The sequence below is a fragment of the Penicillium cataractarum genome (genome assembly GCF_028827025.1).
Source record: "Penicillium cataractarum strain IBT 29864 chromosome Unknown utg000001l, whole genome shotgun sequence".
NCBI lineage: Eukaryota > Fungi > Ascomycota > Eurotiomycetes > Eurotiales > Aspergillaceae > Penicillium > Penicillium cataractarum.
This window is the reverse complement of record NW_026622737.1, coordinates 1,338,910-1,356,888: the sequence shown is the minus strand read 5'-3', so window position 1 is coordinate 1,356,888 and position 17,979 is coordinate 1,338,910. Positions and strand designations below refer to the sequence as shown.

Sequence of the window (17,979 nt, the reverse complement as noted above, 5' to 3'; positions counted from 1 at the left end):
CTCCACCTAATCCTAAACCTCCGGCACAGCAATAACACCCTCCGACACCCTCACAGCCGACCCCGTCAACTCAACCTCCCCAATCTTCCCCTCCGAATCAACCTTAACATTAACCCCAATATCACTCCTCCTCCCCATTTCAACCCCCTGCACAAAATGATACCGATACTCACCCCCAGCCTCCCCCTCCGTCAACGCCAAATAAGCTGCAAGTCCACTGGCCGAACTACCCGTCGCAGGATCCTCCAATCCACCCAGCATCATCCGTGTACGAATCACCTTCTGCCCCGTAGCTTCATCGTCCACGTCCCGTACGAAAAAGTACACGCAGATCAACCCAGATTGCCAACCCGCATCCAGGTGGTCGGACGTCGAGACCAGATCGCCCGCTGTGGCGCGGCTTACGGCCGAAAGGGCTGATAGGGTGGGGAGTTCGATGAAAGTCTGGCTCATGCCGTTGACAATCGAGAAGAGGGGGAAAATAGTCTCTAGCCCCTCAGCCGGGAAATACGGCTTCAGTGTTGGATGCAGATATAGCAGATCTGCCAGCTGATAGCGCTTTGCGTGGATACGCGTGTTATGCGCGATCTTCGCGGCGACAGTCCCGCTCTGCGCATCCTGGATGGTAATCGGGATTTCACCAGATTTGGTAATTAGACTGGTCACTGGGACTGCATTTTTGTCTGCGGATTGACAGAGGAACCAATTCGCGGCACCGATGGTTGGATGGCCCGCAAAAGGGATTTCGCATTCGATGGTGAAGATGTCGATGGTGCGCTTGGAAGGGTCGGTGACTGGGTGGACGAAGATGGTTTCGGAGAGATTGAATTCCAGAGTTAAGATGTGCTTTTGGCGTTGGGTGAGTTGTTGGTCTGTGGGGAGGAAGACTACGGCGAGGGGGTTGCCGCTGAAGGGTTTGGTGGTGAAGACGTCGAGGGTGACGAATTTGAGAGACATTTTGAGGTAGAGTCAAACGAAAAAGACGAATGTATTTTCAAATTCTGAGGAAATGACAGGAAGATATACTTCGCCCTTGACTCATTCCGGTGGGTCTCTAGACTGCCGAAGCTCCCGCTTAAACTCGGAAGTTTGAGCTCCACATCTTCATAGAATGAATCATGATAACTAATCAAGGACATGTACAATTGATTCAATAAACTATCAATCTCAATTCGAGGCAGTTATGGCACCACAAACTCCTCAGGATGCCCCCTCTCCTTCCCCCACCTCTTCATCCCCTCCATCAACGCCCTCGTAAACCCCTCATGATACCTTAATCCATTCTCCGGCCAACCCAATCGTCCAGCCCTCCAAATGGCCCATTTCTCCGCCATAACCCCCTCCGGCGCACGCAACAGTCCCGTCGCAACATCCACAATCTCCGGCCTCTCCTTACACCAGTAAAACACCGTCGCTCCGCACGTCCCGCAGAACGTCCGTGCCACGTCCTCCGTAGAATGATACGCCTTGGACGTGCCAACTAGTAAGTTTGATGGCAGCGCTGGAGAAATGTGGTCTGTTGGCACGAACATCCACCCGATCACGTTCGTTCCTGTCGTTAGGCGGCAGTCGTCGCAGACGTCGAGACTGGCGAGCCACCGGGTTTTGTCGAGGGGGAAAAGCCAGTTTTGACTCGCGGGGCTGTTGATGAAGGATTCGCGGGGGCGGGAGATGTGGAAGGATACGCCGCCACAGTGGCATTGGGCGAGTAATTTGTCTTCAGGGTCGGGTTTGGTATTGAGCTTGTCTTCATGAGACTCTTCCGCAGGAATAGCAGTCGCAATCCTAGTACCAGCATCATCTCTGCCAGCAGTCGCAGTCGCAGTCGAAGTCGCAGGCAAATCAACATCCCACATCCCCAATTTAACACCCTCCACCTCCCCAAAAACCCCAGACAACCCCCCATCCCCCGTAGACCCAGGACACATATGACTATTAAACCTCCAAACACCCTTCTCCCCAGCATTCGCATCATAAACCGCCGTCGAAATCGTCCACGACACATCCCCCGTCAACGAACTATCCCCAATGTGACACCCACACGTCTTGCAGAACCATTTCCGCGATTGGAACGACGGGTGCGTGTACGAGGTCAGACTTTCTTTGCTGGAGGGCGCGATGAAGTCTAAATCCACGCCTGGTGGGAGCGGGCTGTGGAAGCAGCAGGGGGCGCCGTGGACGTAGCGGCAGATTGTGCAGTGGCAGAGGTGGATTTTTAGGGGAAGAGAGGTGACGGGGAGGGTTATTGTGAATTGGGTGGCGTGGCAGTGGCAGGATGCTTTGAGGGTTTTTGTGGATGTGGACATTGTGGATAGCGATAGCGTTGTGTTGTGGTTGTTTCAAGGGAGAAAATGGAATGGAGAGTGATAGGCTTTTTGTATTATTCTTCCTCTCAGGTCTACTAACTCTTTAAAGAGCTGTGACGTGACGCACGCCCTCGTATCCCACCATCCTGCAAAACTCGTATTCAGAGTCATACAGGACTGAATGTAACGGATAAAGTTGGCAGTAGATTAGGTAGAGATATCTTATTCGTTAGTTCGGGATTCTAGCTATATTCATCTTAGTTGGATTGGTTGATCTTTACCCCGCAAAGACTTTTGCGCAGACGCTGCCTAAAGTTAGAGGGGCTTGTTTTGCTTATTTTGTGAGAATTGATTATTAATCGAGGAGCAGAACAGGGATGAAATCAAGGTTGATTCATGTAGTTGCAGGTAATTGGTGTATGGTGATATACTCGCCGTTGGTTAGTATACTAGGACTAGTATGCTATTAGACTGGTACTAGACAAGTTAGGTGGGGCATCCAGGTCAGTGTGCTCAAGAGAATATCTCCGAGTACTTTCTCTGACATTCTCGGGCTTTCGATAGACCTGTGCTACGGACACTCGTCATTCGTACTACGTCAACTTTCGAACAACTACAAGACAGTGGAATTGGTGATGTACAAGAATGACGCTCCAGCACTAGCTGGTCAATTCAGATATCGTCGATCCTCCCAGGCAATCGATTAAATCAATATCTAACATTCCATAAAATGTACTAACCATGTATGCATACATGACCCAAATGCCCGAACTAGGTATCCTCCATTCCCGACACGATCACAATCCCTCCCAATGCAAAGCAAAACGCCTCATAAAGTCATCATAAAACATAACATCCACCGAATACACCAATCCCCTTACTCGGAATCACTCTCAATCACAAACCCGCCTCGCATGCGGCGACTAGAAGGTGCTACGAGCATCTCTTCTTCATCGTCACTGTCAACGGCTGCCTCGGCAGTGGCAGGTTTCGATGGACGAGTCCGATCCCGACTAAAGACTAGATCGTCATCAAAGTCCATTTCATCTTCAGTGGATGTAAGTGGCGTGTCTTCATCTTGGGCTCCGTGGCTGGTAGAGACTTCCTGCTGAGAGACAGGAGATAATTCATCCGGATCTGCCATGAGGATATCATCTTCATCGTCACCGGCACTACCCGTAGAGCCTGATCCGCGACGGCGACGCTTGGAATCGGCGGCTGTTGTGTCACTCTTGCGCTTTCGCACACTCGCTTTTTTACCCTTGCCCTTGCTCTCCGACAGCAATGGCTCGGTGTCACCCATGAGAATGGCGTTCTCAACATTCCGCGCTTGTTCCTTGCGCCGTTCTTCTTCGAGGCGGAAGAATTCCCGGTCTGCTTCTTCGTCGGTTTCGTCATCGCTAGCATGAATGAATAGATCACTTTTAATCTTCCTTTGGCGGGCTAACGCATTTGCAAGACGGGCCTGGCGACGTTCCTCTAGAATGGCGTCATCTAGAGGTTCTTGTTCGGCGTCGTCACTAATCCGCGACTTCTTCTTGCGCTTCTTCTTGAGCTCGTCCAGCGCATTAGACTTTGATCTCGGGTTTGGCGGGAACAAAGGTCCCTCTGGAATATCTTCGCCTTCAGAGTCTGATCCAAAGTTCACGTCGAGCGTGCCCTGCGCTAGGCTTTCCCGCGCACTGCGTGTCTCCTTACGACGGAGCAGTTGGCGAGGATCTTCGTCGCTGCCTTCGGGCATGGGATTCAAGACGGACTTGTTGATGGTGGAAATGATTTCGTTCAGGTCAGTCGACGACATGGACGCTGGAACGACCCATTGAGCACCACGCACATCCTCCTGGCCAAGTCGTTCCAGTCCGATAGACTCCATGAGAAGACGGAGCTTGGCATTGGAGAACATGGAATTTTCAATGAACTCGTCACCTGGTTGAACATCTGCATGGGGTTAGCGCAAGATTTCTCGAAGATATTAGATACGTCAACACATACGAATCAAGGGGTTGGGTGTGCTAGTAGCCTCAGGGTTCTCTGCACGGCGAGCTTCGTCTCCTGCTTCCCAGGCTTCACGTTCAGAGGCGGCCGATTTCAACACATCTACAATCCACTTCACAAGATCCGCCCGCCCATCAAGAACCAAGGCGCCCACCACCACTCCCTGTTTGGCTTCTTTGGTGAGAGTCTCCTTCGAGATGAATTGAAGCTCTACCGGTGGTCGCTTGGCAGTAGACATAGTTTGCCGTTCATGTCCGAACTCAAGATAGTAAACTGTAGAGTTCATCTTGCTGAATAGCAACTCCGTAATCAAAGCTGGCCGCTGATCAATTCTCTTCACCAATCGACGAAGAATCTGCCGCACAAACTCTTCCCATTCTTTGAAAATGGGTTTGGTAGAGTCCAGACCCCCAGGGCCCTTGATCATTCGGTGGAAGAGGTGGATGATGTCCAACCGGAAGAGGAGGGTAGTCATCTCCTGTTTGAATGCAACACGGTAGAAGTAGCGGTGGGCTCGCTTCAATTGCTCCGAATTCAACTCGCGATAGAATTCAGTGAAGGCGACGAACGTGTTCACACAGCTTTGATTGCAGAACTTGGCAGCAAATCGCTTAAAGTCAAAAGCACGCTCTTTGGTCACCTGTGCAGAATCAACCAAATCCTCGTCTTCAGAATTGACATCTTCCTCGTCCTCTACACCTTCCTGCGGTTCAGCCGGAGCGGCGTCCTTCTTGCGTTTCCTAGCTTGTCGCTTCGATCGAATTTGCAGGTCAACGTTGATCTTGGAGTAACGCTCCAGCATGCGTAAGAAGACATGAGCAAGCTCAGTTGCAGCATCCAGATAGCCGAATCCTTGATCCTTGTACCCTCGCACGATAGAAATGATTCGGTCATGGGTAGTCTCTTCGTAGAAGATTCGGTTCTGAATATTATCGGCGATTTCTTGATCTTCCTCAATCGGAGAGAAGGCCATCTCCTGCACGGTCAACAGGATTTGCGTAAAGCATCGCATCTGCGCGGTCAAGTCGTCCCATTCCTTATTATCCAGGCTACTTTGCATACCCCTGTTCAAGGAGATGAATGTTTCCTGGTTCAACACGCCAGCAACCAAACCGTAGCTGTCCGGCTCCACGTCCTTTGCGGGTTTCCCGTTTTGCGCATGCTGGATAACCCGTCGGGCACGTCGAGCACGCTCTGCTTCGAGGAACCAGCCAACTGTGTAAAAGAACTGCCGAGCATTGATACTGGTAACCCGTTCCGTCTCTCGCTCGATCGCCTTTCGCACATGGGTGAAGAGAGGATTGAATCCAGAGTCCAGGAACTCTTCCACGAACGTCCTGAAATTTTTCGTCGCTAGTAAGGAGAGATGGGCAGGAACGTTAAAGTCGTTATACTGGACAACATCCTCCTTCTTTCGGCGAGGTTGGGGCTTTTTCCACTTCTTGCTCTCGTCCATTTTTTGCAGACTGGCTTGGTCGTCTCGCAGAATACCTTGTCCAGAGACTGTAGACACCTTGTTCTCGTCTCGTTTCACCCAAATCATGGTGCCGAATCTACCATGGCGAGTAGGCGCATTCCTGGCGTATTCTCGCTTGACCTGGCTTTCCTTACGGAGAAGGTCGCCAAGCTCATCGGATCGCTTCGCCTTTCGCTCCTCGTCGTTCAGGAACAGCTTGTCGACATTGACACCCTTGACAAGATGGAAGAGAATCTCCAGCAAAACCACGTCCTGCTGGTTGAAGTCATCCGCGACATTCGAACACATGGTCAGAATGAGCGCGAACGCATCTTGATCTTGGAATGCATTGATCGTAGATGATCGTGATGTCTCCTCCTCGTCACCTTCGGCCGCAAGTCGATCATTTGTGGTAATAATCGCAATGTTCCGTAGGAAGTAGAGCATCAACTTTAGGATACCCTCGTCTCGGGACTCGCGCTCGGATCGGGGGATAGCCATGCTCGGGAGGGCAACGCGGATGACGGCGCGCAAGAGGTTGGATCCGCCATACTTGAGAATACTGCGCTTGTACTGGACTTGAATTTGCTGAATGTACGGGGTGTGGCGATGGTGGTTGGCGGTCATCTGGCTATGATACTCGGCAGGCCAAGTCAAAGGCACCAACAATTCCACTGCTCCGGGTTAGCCTTTCAATTTTCCGCAATCTCTCAGATTCGGGGTCCACCACGTACGGCATGCTAAAGCAACTCGGGTCAGATGCTTGCTGTTCTGTCCATTGGCCCACCAGATCGAGAGAATGGGCAGTAGATCGCCAATGACCAAGTTGGCTTCTCCAAGACATCGCACCACATCCATACGATTATTCCTTTGGTCGTAAAGCTTCAGCCATCTTCTGATATCACGGAGACAGGAGAGAGCGTCGTCTCCAAGCATGTAACGGTCTGCATCTTCGCCATTGAAACCTCCCAGCTAATGAAAAGTCGCGTCAGCACTTTGTCGAGTCCGTAATCAGGAGAAAAGGTCACATACCGCGGTCACCAAGCTGTAAACATGCATGCGCACATCCGGGTCAATGACCTGGACGTCATGGCCCACGGAGGTCACCTCCTGCTCCATGGTGGGATGCTTTTGTTGAATATGGAACCACTTGGAGTGCACTGTAACTCGAATAGGATAACGCGTCTCGGACGCGTTTGCCTCGGCGATTCGGAGAAACTGACAGCGCCGCCCGCTGCCGAAGATAGCCGATGACGTCGGATTAACTTGTCGGTCGGGGACCCCCAGCACGTGAAGATCTATACGACTGGCCGTAATCTTCCTCCTTCTTTTGTTACTCCGCAACCTAAGTGATTTTCTGCGAATTGCAAATATGTTCGCTGCTTCTCTTCGTTCCGTCACTCGCAATGGCCCTTCGGCGGCCCGCAGCTTCAGCTCGACCGCTGCTACGAGCGCTGCCGAGGTTAAATCGCTGGGTGTGATCGGTGCTGGCCAGATGGTTAGTAGCGGACTTGGACAAGAGGTTTTTCGTCGCTAATGAAAAAAAAGGGTCTGGGAATTGCTCTCGTTGCTGCACAGAAGGCTGGAGTGCCCGTTACTCTGGTCGATACGTCACAAGCCTCGTTGGACAAGGGTCTCAAGTTCGCTGGTAAATACACCCTTTCGTCCTGCTGTCCTCGGCTACTGCAATAGCACTCTGCAAAGATGCCAAGCGCCATTTTCGAACTTTTAGCTAAATTGTATACTCTCCTATAGACAAGCTTCTCGAGAAGGATGTCGCCAAGCAGCGCATCACCCGAGAAGCCGCCGATGCAGCTCGTGCCCTGCTTACCCCCACCGTGAAGATGGAGGACCTTTCCTCGGTAGACTTTGTCATTGAGGCCGTCCCCGAGATCCCCGATCTCAAGCAATCCATCTTCAAGAACCTTGCTCAGATTGCGCCCAAGCACGCTATTCTGGCCACTAACACCTCGTCTATCCCCATCACCAAGATTGCCGCGGCCACCACTACAGACCCAACGGACCTGCAGGCTCCATCTCGGGTGATCTCGACCCACTTCATGAACCCCGTCCCCATTCAAAAGGGTGTGGAGATTATCCGTGGTCTGCAGACCTCGCAAGAGACCATGGATACTGCCATTGCTTTTGTCGAGCGCATGGGCAAGGTGGCCTCGGTGTCTGCCGACTCTCCTGGCTTCCTGGCCAACCGCATTCTCATGCCGTATATCAACGAGGCTGTCATTTGCCTTGAGACTGGTGTCGGTGGCCGTGAGGATATTGACAATATCATGAAGAATGGTACCAATGTCCCCATGGGTCCCTTGACCCTGGCGGATTTCATTGGCCTCGATACTTGCCTGGCTATCATGAATGTACTCCACCAGGAGACTGGTGACAGCAAGTACAGACCCGCCGGTCTTCTCCGTCGCATGGTGGATGCTGGCTGGATGGGCAAGAAGACCGGCAAGGGCTTCTACGATTATTGATTCTGTGTCTGCCTGAATTGACGGTATGATTTCTTGACGACGTAAAATCGATTCTTTTTGTTCTACTACAAGATACCTTCTGTATGCTACGATTCTTGGAGTCGTTTTTGAACGTGATCACTACATAAAATACAAAAGGACATATTCTTCAAAATACGCTCCAGAATGCAAAACGAACTGAGATTGCTATTGGTTTTATTGTGCACACCCATCACTTGGGTGATGCAATCTCAGAGCCCAGTCACGGTAATCACCGCCTGGGTATCCCCAAAACCACCTCCCCTGCCTCCCGCCTCCCTTCTTCCCTTCTTCCCTCCGCCCTCGCCCTATGGCCAGTCCTCGACCTAGACAGTGGCGTGGACGGCCTCCGCAGCATTCTCTTCATCGGCCTGCTGCATCGCCGCCACGACCACTGCAGGGTCGAGACCGCCCTCTTCTCCCCACGCGGGGTCGTTCAGGGCATCGTCGTCTCTTGGCCGGCAACTGCAGGTTGCCCATTGTCGGCCACACATGTAGCTATTTCTCACAAGTCAGCGTGAACCTTGATCAAACCTGATAGAACGTGGACATGAGTTTCATCTCAGAGACTTACCAGAATTCTGCTCCACATTTGCACACGATGTGCGGGCACCCACGGTTCCTCTCGACCAAGCTATGGCAGTTGTAACAGCGCTGCCAGTGCCGACGGCGGGCCATGTCCAGGATCTCTCCCAGGCCAGGGTCATGCGTGCATTGCCGTTGTCCATGTGCCAGATCCCGGCATTGCGGGCAGATCGTGGCGCGGCAATATGGGCACTTTTGTGACTTGGCCCCTGACCTGATGTACCGGGGAGAGATCCAGGCCCTGCAGTTGGCTGACGGGCAGTACCATCGCTCGGCCTGGGGGGTGGCGTGCTCGAACGCCCGCGCAATGTACACTCGTCGACCCCGGGGGTTCAGTGCCGGGGCTACCTGCTTGGCGGGGATCTCTTGGCCACAGCAGCGAAGGGGGAACATGCTCCTGTCCTTGAAGGCGACGTTGACAATTTCCCGGGTGCAGGGCCGGCAGTACTGATGCCCACACGGGGCGACAACCAGCTTGGATGGCTTGACTGGCTCATCGCAAGCAACACATCGACTATAAAGTGCAGTGTTAGTAAGTTTTTCATTCTCTTATAGTAAGAATTATTGATACTAACGGTTTGTTGGCCCCTCCACTCTTCAAGACAAGTTTCAGTCTGTCTTTAAGCCTCATGGGCTTCTTGTCTTGAACTTCTTCTGGGGGTTTACCACCTGATGTGGTTGCTGGATGGCCAGGTGCTACTGCACCCTGAGCGCCTCCTCCTGTTGTTGCTGCTGGTCCCGCATCTCCAGGGTGAGGTGCACCGCGAGGTCTGACAGGCTGCAAAGCCTGGTTTGATGTGCCACCTCGGCGTGCGACGTCCTCAGCCCATGGAGAGCGGCGAGACCGCAGAGCCTCCGAAAGCTGAACAAAACGCCTGCCAGTTACCGTTGCGAAAGCCCCCAATCGATCAAAATCAAGATCGATGGGAGGGATGTAGAACTGGAACTGAAACAGACCGATGGACATTTTCAAAGGCGAAGAAAGACGGTTTGATGATGTGATATGAGGAAGAGAGTGTGGTGTGGATGGGTGGTCGTTGTTGCGTGAGTGTTGGTCTGTCGTGATATGAAGATGTGGATGAAGGTGAGGATGCGTGTCAACGTTTACCACGACGAGATAGATGTCAAAAGAAGGACCCGGACAGAGGTATTTATGTGTTTCCTCTCTGAGGCAGCGACTACGACGACTAAGCGATTGCTAACGACTCATCAGGTCAGTCTCGAAGATGATTCGCCGTGAATATAGATACAGGCACCGCCCATGAGAACTACAATGAGGCATCCACGAGGTCCAATTCTTCCGGGATCCATGCAAGGCAACGGAGGGTGACTACGATATGACCATTCTTGAGAGATTCGGTACTAGGTAGCGTATCTCGAATGAATAGGCATCATAGATCGTAGTATGGTAGCATGGTTATTGGTACACTTTGACTCTTTACTATCCGTGTCCGGGGGTTGCACACAGAGCATGGAGAGGAGAGCGTGTAAAATGAGCGTAATGCTATATCAAAATTCATTCGCCAATGAGATCGAGAAGAGAGACTTTCAGGGCATATCCATTTACGTTGCGGAGGCCTACTATGACCAAGGATAAATCCGCAGAGTACCATGGAACAACACGAGAGGAGCCGCCGATACATTTGGTAAGGGTAAAAATCATCAATTAGACAAATACAAGGGTATCATGATGCATAGCTAAGGCCTAGAGCTTATACTGTTCCCAGAACTCCGAAAATGACAATCATTTAAACAAGTGAACCTCCTAACCCGCAATCATATCATGCCGGCGAACCGGCGGCCAGCCCATCCAGATCCATATTCTTGATATTCCTGGCGGGTAATGGCCAGCTTGCCAACTTCTTCGCGGTTGCTTGCGAAACGAGAGCCGCCGAGCCAGGTAGAGAGGAAGGGACTGAAAAAAGATGGTCAGTGATGCTGTAGAACGGGGACGCGTCCGTTGAAATAACTTACTCCTCAGCACATCTCACACGAACAACACATTCCGAAGAGGCAATACCACGGAGGTCATTCTCCCTGAAAATAAGTTAGCACATGTCTATGTTGATCGCAAGTCAAATGGTTAAAATGGCAACTTACAGCCTTTCCATGAATCCCGGAATCTGCGAATTACCACCCACAACCAACACATTGGCTAGGAAGGCAGCGTGCAATCCAGGCGGCAGTACCGACAAGCTCTGCAAAATCATGTCTGGAATACCGGCTTGTTGCATGCCAATATCACTGGGCGTAAATAGAAGCTCAGGGACTGTAAACCTTTCATTGCCAAGAACCAACACGTCCTCGGAGAGAATCTCTGCACTGAGGCCAGATTGTGCACCCTTCTTTTTCTTTGCATGTAAAAGTGGATCATGTGGGCGCATGAAACCTTTCTTGTGTGCGTTCGGATCGGGAAGCACATAGTCCACTACGACAGATTGAGCTTCTTCACGCTTGCGATTCGCCTTCCAGGTTCGTTCCATATCGGCCTTGAAATCATTGCTGACGAAGCAAACTGCCTCTTTAACTTCGTTCATGATGTATGTCTCATCCACCATGTTGTATTGCCGCATGGAGACGATCTCTTTCAGGTAGTTTGTGAGGAGCTTGCCACCGACATCAAGCCGTCGGATAGCTCTTTGAAGGGGCTGGCCTTTGTATACGGGCGTCACTGTTGTATGCGAGTATCCCGAATCAACAACCAGCAGACAGTCCTTTGGCAGGATATCAGAGTCGGACTTGGTGAGAGGGTCACCGAATAGCGAATTGACCTCATTCCAGGCATTGAGGGTTGGTCCTTTAGAAATGAAATAAAAATTAGAATCAGCATGGCTTGGATTGTAGGGTTGGCAAGTCTATTCTTACCCAAACACCTAACATAACCTCCGAATCCCCACTCCTCCATAACCATCTCATCCGTATTCCGCTGCAAGACCGGCATATTATTCGGAGCCTCGGTAAGAATCAAAGTCGTTTCCTCCGGGTGAGCAATACGAAGCAGTTTATTCCGCGCCGTCGCCTTCTCCTCAAAGAACGTCTGATCCCAAATCTCCCTCTCCGCTTCCCAGTTCACGATATATCCCTTCTCCACCGGGCGGCGAAACACCGCCTCGTTCCAGTCCGTCACATGGGTTGCAAGCTGTGCACCGGTGAAGATCCGGTTTTCTCGAGTCTTTACGATCGCATTTGGTATTGAAACGCAGTTGGATAGGGCTTCTTCGGATGAGGAGGAGGGATCACAGGCATAGCCCGCTTTCATTGTATAGGCGCCATTGTCGAGGACGAAGGTTTTCGCGGGCAGATGGCGAGTTGATACATCTGGTGAGTTCTTTGCAGCCTTCGCAGAGGTGCGCGATTTCGTTGTCACCATTTTTGTTGATTGTCGAGTGTCTTGAGAGACGGCGAGAGTTGAAGCTCTTGAGATGCTCCGTCGCGTGTTTGTCGTGTTTGAAAGGTAACTTTTTGTGGTGCCTGAGGATTCAGGTTCAATATTGCTGCTCGTACGGGCCGCTAATGCTAATCGTATTGTCTATAAGTAGAGTACTTTGAAATTAAAATGGATGGAATTTGCATTCTATGGACTTGATCAAAGTAAATTAGGTGTTTGTAAGTACTTACACCGTCAATGACAAGTTGTATTGCTACATGGCCCTAGATGTATATATCCGCGACGTACTGCCCAGGTATGAGCGTGGGCATACATTTTTGACCACGCAAAGGAAGGAAAATACAAAAATCCAATGCATTATGAGCATTTTTGAGCATATATACAGTAACAAAGAATACGACTGCAAATTTCAATTAAATCCGCGAACAAAAGAATAGGAACATCCCACTCTCATACAAAAGCCCTACAAAGTAGCCCCGCCGAGCCCCGCGGCCAATCTTTCAATCAAAATCTCCGCCCAAAATTTCTCTCCAGCTTCAAACAACCACCCAAACCCTACAACACAGTGGTTCAAGTGGTCCAACCACACCTCTCCAAAATGGCCCAACAATTCTCGGTCATTATTTCAACTACACTCTCCCTCCTCGACCAATTCCAAGCTACCCTCGCCTCCCCCACAACCGCAAATGCGCAGTCCACTCAACCACAAACGCCAACCAAAGATGCCGACGCAGACGCAGCCGCAAACGCCCTGCCCCTCCTCTCAAACTCCGCCGCGGCTCTCAAGGCCCAAGTAACCAAGCTCTCGCTGCTGGCTATTACCGCGCCCTTTACGCATTCTGCCGTTAACACGGTGTTGCGCGCTTGCAATGAGTCGGTCCTCCCGTCGCTGGTAACGGCTGCGCTGCTCGTGACGCCTGCTGGGTATACGAAGGCTTTCCACTCAGAGGTTCTTGTGTTGGTTAAGACTGCTTTGGTGGAATTTGCTACGCTGGTGAGGGATGTGAAGGGGATTGCTGAGAAGAAGGATTCGGCGAGGAAGGAGGATCCGAAGAAGAAAGAGGGGGAGATTTCTAAGACGGAGAAGGATGGTATTACCGTTGCTGTGGGTCGTGTGTGGGATGCTTGTGATACTGTTTCCGAGGTTGCGAATAAGGGTGTTGTAGGATTTGTTATGCGTCGTGTTGAGCAGTGGCGCGATCTTGTCAAGGATGCTGTTCAGGAACTTGAGGATTGGGATCCCGAGGAAGATGATGACTTCTTTGATGAATTGATGGGTGAGGAGAAGGGTGCTGGATCGGATGATGGTTCTGATGAGGACGACGAGGACGAGGAGGATGTTGCTGCGCTGCAGGAGCAGAAGAAGTCGACCCTGCGCTTCATCAAGCCTATTGCCCAGGTCTATCCTGCGATTCTCACCTACCGGCTCAAGAATGCTGGTGATAAGCCTTTGGCTTCGACGGCTGGCATTGCAAAGCTCGAGTCATTGATGCTCAACTTGCAGAATGTGCCTGATCAGGTCGATGAAGTTGCTGGGGCTTTGTATGAGAGCAACTGGGCCAAGGCGGTAGATTACCTCAAAAAGGCAAAGAAGAATGCTGCGCAGGCTGTGAGCTCGGTTGCTTCTCCGTGGAATGCAGACGGCGAGCAACAACCGGGCGACAAGTTCACTGCTTGGTCTAAGACGTGGCTCAAGGTCATGGACGAAGTCAGCAAGCCGGTTGATGCTGCTGCGAGCGAATAGACGCTCGGCTACAAGCTTGATGCTGTAAATAGCAAGAACAAAAAGCTGCTAGCGTGATGAAACACCGCTAGTCATGTCAGGACAGCATTCATGATTAGAACATAGATGGGATACACAGCCACTAAAATTATATATGTACACTGGAGGAAATGAAGGTGAAGATATAATACAAATGGTAGATGAATATGAACTGGTAAAGTCTCATCAGTAAATGCAAAGAGAGAGAGCACAGCTGCCACCATTAGAAAGTGTCCACTCGAGCCGCTGCATCCTCATGCTCCCACTCGGGCAGATCCTGTGTTGGAATATGATCCTTCAGGAACTCCAGAACAGCGTCAGTGCCCTTGGCGACAACCTGCCACCGGGGAACCCGGAATCGATTGCCAGCAACCTCAAACCTTCTCAGAGCTGACCCCGTGCCCCAGTTCTGGGGGGAGCGTTCTGCGCCGAGCAGACCAATCTTTGGTGGTAGAGAATCAATATCGTTATTGCTGATGTCCAAAACTTGCAAGCCCTGGACCGCTTCGAATTCAACGGTGGAAAATTGATTGTCCGAAGCCAGGAAAGTCCTGACCTCTAAGAATGTCCGTCGAATGTGCGGAAGGGATCCGGTGAGACGGTTGTTGGACACGTCGAGGAAGTTCATCGACGGGGCTTGCAGATGTTTCAACAAAGGCTCTAGGGTCGTGAGACCAGCGGCACTCAGATTAAGACTTTGCAGCTTCGGCAGCTCAAGAGAAGAAGACATGAGCTCTGCGCCGTTGAGTGGGTTGTGCGAGAGGTCAAGCTCAACCAGTCCCTGTGCAAGCATCGTCAACGCTGGTACAGGGAAGAAGCACAGTTCATTATGCTGCAAGTAAACGCAGCGAATGTCATCCGATTTGATCAGCTCGATCTTGTCTGACTCCAAATCAGTCAGGTCAGAGTATGATCGGTCAAGAACACCACCAGGCTTGACCCGCCAGCCATTCTCCAGCTCTGGGGTTTCCGGCGCCAATGTAAACTGAGTCGCAACTGATCCCTCATCATCCGTATCTTGATGTTCGGGTTCGCATCGATTCCGCAGATCTTGAATGATTTCATCCGAGCTCATGCTGAGCAGTTTCCGCTCACGAAGTGGGTTATTGGCAATCTTAAATGTCGACAGGCTTTCAATCAACCCAATCTTCTCATCCACCAGAGTGATGTTATTGCCAGTAAAGTCAACCGTCTTGACGTTCTTGAGGTCCACGAAGCCGGCCGGAATCTCCGTCAGACGGTTCTCTTCGGCAGCGAGAACTGATAGAGATTGCCATGTAGAAATACAAGGAAGGGCCTTGATGCGATTTACATTGACAATGAGGCTGTGAAGATTGGGTAAAGAGATCATATCGTTGGCAGCGAGAACGTCCAACCCATTGTTTGCAACATTCAGAGACTGCAGATCCTCAAGCCGGTCCACGCTCTCTGGGATCAAAGTCCCCGCCAGATTGTTCTTAGGGGCATTCAAGGTCCTGAGAGGAAGCTTGCTCAAGGCTTCGAATGGTAAAGCGGTCAACTCATTCTCACCAACATCCAGGAATTTCAGATTGGTCAGCTCGGAAACCTGATTTGGTAGTCTCGTGATAGCATTATTCCGCAGATCCAAAGTCTCCAATTGACGGAGACGACCGATTTCTGAAGGGAATGCTCCCTCCAACTTGTTTGCTGCCAATTTCAAGTCTACCAAGGATGGAATTTCCATGATAATTTCAAGCTTATCCGTGGTTAAATCATTATTCGACAAATTGAGGACGCGGAGCTGGTGAAGTCGCCGGATACCCATTGGAAGAGAGAGGAGCTTGTTCCCATGGAGGTCCAATGTCTCCAATCCACCAAATTGAGGGCCTCGCTCATTACTGTCAGGGTCAAAGTCCGCTGGGTCGATATCTGGGAAAGTGGCATCCGCGATCTCGGTCAATTCGTTATCTGCAGCAATAAACTTGACCAAGTCCACGTTCTCAAACCAGTTGGATGAGTTCTCAGAGTCGAATTCGTACATGTTGAGCACCTCTTTTGGAATCTCCGTTAAGGACATTGCAGCAATATTCAATGTACCTGACATACGAGCACCCTCCACGCGTTTCTTAAGGACAGCCGTGTTGGAACCCTTAGGAAGCTGGTTGAAGGGATCCTCAAAATCGATACTTTCCCACGTATTGATAGACGGATTGACGGCTTCTGGTTTCGGCATGTCTTTGCTTGCCGCCGTTGCTGCCGCTTTCTTAGCGGCCTTTGCCTTTGCAATACTCTCTCGCAGGGCACTGGATGACTTGGAAGCTTTCCTTGCCTCGCTCTGCGCCTGCTGCTCCGGCGTAAGTTCATCCTGCATGGTGGATGCAGCAGAGACGTATCGTGAAGTGGTCGAGGGCGACCTCATAGAAGATGGAGAATCAGTCTGAGGTTTTCTCGTCTTCCGTACTTGAAGTGGCCGTTCAGGAGGACCCATGTCTGACAGAACAGGCTTTGAAGGTTTCTTCGCCAGAGAAGGGCGAGCAGGCGACGCCTTGGCAGGCAACCCTCCCAGGACACTGGATTTCCCAGGCGCGGTCTTCTTGGGTTCGGCAATGTTACTTCCAGGTCCAATACTTTGTCTCGCGGATGGCAATCGCATTTTCGAAGGGCTATCGCTGGTCTCTGAAACCTTGCCAGATGCCAAAGATGAGGTCAAAGGCACGGACGTGCGAGGACGGGAAGGCAATCGGAGCTTGGAGACGGGCTGGGACAGAAGGTCACTGCCGTTTGCTTGGCCCGAGGATGATCGTGACGGTGACCTTGAATAGGTGGACACGTTGGATGGCGTCCGAGATGGAGACCGTATCGGGCTGGCTCCGTTGAAAAAGCTCGATTGTCTTTTCACAGAAGCTGGCGATGGTGGGATATGCGCAATTGTCTCTATGGTCCGTTCCGAGAGGGACGGACGCTCCTCTCGTAGACGACCGCGAGGCTCATGCGTAAGTCCATCTTCGACGCCCCCACCTAATAAGCTCGCACTCTCCGATGTTTGTGTTGCGTCCGTTTCCGTTTGAGGCTCATCCCGTTTGGGAGAAAGTCGGACGATTGGCTTTGCTGACAAGGAATAACGTGGGGTTGTTGGTGGTTTCCGCAGCGATTCATGGGACGGTCTTCGGAGACGACTATGGTCCAGTCCAGGGTCGGCTTGCAATCGATCGCGGGAGGGGGAGGGGCGAATGGTTTTCGATGCTGTGGACGTTGGCAGGGGCAATCTGGACGCCGCTAGCCGTGGAATACCACTTGCTGGGCGGGTAGTGGTTCTCGGTTGGCTCTCCATCTTTGACGTGATGGGAGACTTGAAGCTCGGGATTCAAGGTGATGAAGCTGTCAGGAAAAAAAAATAGGGACGCTTGACGCCTCAGCCGGGCCAGCAATGTGACAGGTGTGGGGGAAGTTAGTTAAGGGCGGGGGGTTATGAAATGGCTTTTCGTTGGTTCCCCCTCATGGCAAAACACAAAAAAGTGATTAGGAACCCCTGGGGCGCCGTCAATTTAGGAGGGGAGATCGATCGAAGCTAAAAAAGGTTGATTTGTTTACATTTACATGTCATCCGAGATCTCCAGCGATAGCGGCCTGAGGCAGCGACCTCAACTATGAGGTGGATCAGACAAAACATATCTAGCAGGTTTTAAGTTAGCTTTTTGTAAAAGTTGGATATTCTCATGCAGGCCTTACGGGTAGTAACAGATGCCATTTTGCTATCATGGCAAACAAAATTGGCTTTTCTCACGAAAGTCAGCATGGAATGGGCGGGTAGCTGCCAGACCAGGGACCAATCTAGCCTCGTGGCACGCATGGCAAAAGTGATTGCTGTTGATTCAAGAGCTACTCATTAAGGATTGATACTGGGAGCATCTTTGACCTTAACAGTAGGAAGGTATCCCTTAAGGCTATATGGTACGAGTGATTCTAACGCTCTGGTCAGCACTGCTTCCTCTAGCTACTAAGACTCACACAGCATATTTCCT

At 51.2% G+C, this 17,979-nt stretch overlaps 8 protein-coding genes across 8 annotated transcripts; 2 read left to right on the top strand and 6 right to left on the bottom strand.

The window, feature by feature from the left end:
* Positions 1-12: 12 nt before the first annotated feature.
* Positions 13-957, bottom strand: N7496_000441 (PhzF family phenazine biosynthesis protein; the record flags this gene model as incomplete). Its single annotated transcript, XM_056693372.1, has 1 exon — positions 13-957. One exon carries the CDS (start codon positions 955-957, stop codon positions 13-15), a length of 945 nt encoding a protein of 314 aa, XP_056560101.1.
* A 224-nt stretch (positions 958-1,181) lies between these two features.
* On the bottom strand, positions 1,182-2,306 carry N7496_000440 (GFA family protein; the record flags this gene model as incomplete). The annotated part of the gene is made up of 1 exon (XM_056693371.1): positions 1,182-2,306. One exon carries the CDS (start codon positions 2,304-2,306, stop codon positions 1,182-1,184), a length of 1,125 nt encoding a protein of 374 aa, XP_056560100.1.
* Positions 2,307-3,183: 877 nt separating this feature from the next.
* Positions 3,184-6,876, bottom strand: tof1 (putative DNA repair protein (Tof1); the record flags this gene model as incomplete). Its single annotated transcript, XM_056693370.1, has 4 exons — positions 3,184-4,244; positions 4,299-6,431; positions 6,492-6,729; positions 6,790-6,876. 4 exons carry the CDS (start codon positions 6,874-6,876, stop codon positions 3,184-3,186), a joined length of 3,519 nt encoding a protein of 1,172 aa, XP_056560099.1.
* A 253-nt stretch (positions 6,877-7,129) lies between these two features.
* On the top strand, positions 7,130-8,243 carry N7496_000438 (3-hydroxyacyl-CoA dehydrogenase family protein; the record flags this gene model as incomplete). The annotated part of the gene is made up of 3 exons (XM_056693369.1): positions 7,130-7,255; positions 7,306-7,405; positions 7,513-8,243. 3 exons carry the CDS (start codon positions 7,130-7,132, stop codon positions 8,241-8,243), a joined length of 957 nt encoding a protein of 318 aa, XP_056560098.1.
* Positions 8,244-8,587: 344 nt separating this feature from the next.
* Positions 8,588-9,813, bottom strand: N7496_000437 (E3 ubiquitin-protein ligase; the record flags this gene model as incomplete). The annotated part of the gene is made up of 3 exons (XM_056693368.1): positions 8,588-8,759; positions 8,836-9,360; positions 9,422-9,813. The coding sequence occupies 3 exons, from the start codon at positions 9,811-9,813 to the stop codon at positions 8,588-8,590; spliced, it is 1,089 nt and encodes a 362-aa protein (XP_056560097.1).
* Positions 9,814-10,622: 809 nt separating this feature from the next.
* Positions 10,623-12,216, bottom strand: arp6 (actin family protein; the record flags this gene model as incomplete). Its single annotated transcript, XM_056693367.1, has 4 exons — positions 10,623-10,761; positions 10,821-10,883; positions 10,947-11,643; positions 11,712-12,216. The coding sequence occupies 4 exons, from the start codon at positions 12,214-12,216 to the stop codon at positions 10,623-10,625; spliced, it is 1,404 nt and encodes a 467-aa protein (XP_056560096.1).
* A 616-nt stretch (positions 12,217-12,832) lies between these two features.
* N7496_000435 (uncharacterized protein) lies at positions 12,833-13,978 on the top strand (the record flags this gene model as incomplete). The annotated part of the gene is made up of 1 exon (XM_056693366.1): positions 12,833-13,978. The coding sequence occupies one exon, from the start codon at positions 12,833-12,835 to the stop codon at positions 13,976-13,978; it is 1,146 nt and encodes a 381-aa protein (XP_056560095.1).
* A 241-nt stretch (positions 13,979-14,219) lies between these two features.
* On the bottom strand, positions 14,220-17,288 carry N7496_000434 (uncharacterized protein; the record flags this gene model as incomplete). The annotated part of the gene is made up of 1 exon (XM_056693365.1): positions 14,220-17,288. One exon carries the CDS (start codon positions 17,286-17,288, stop codon positions 14,220-14,222), a length of 3,069 nt encoding a protein of 1,022 aa, XP_056560094.1.
* Between the last annotated feature and the right edge of the window lie 691 nt (positions 17,289-17,979).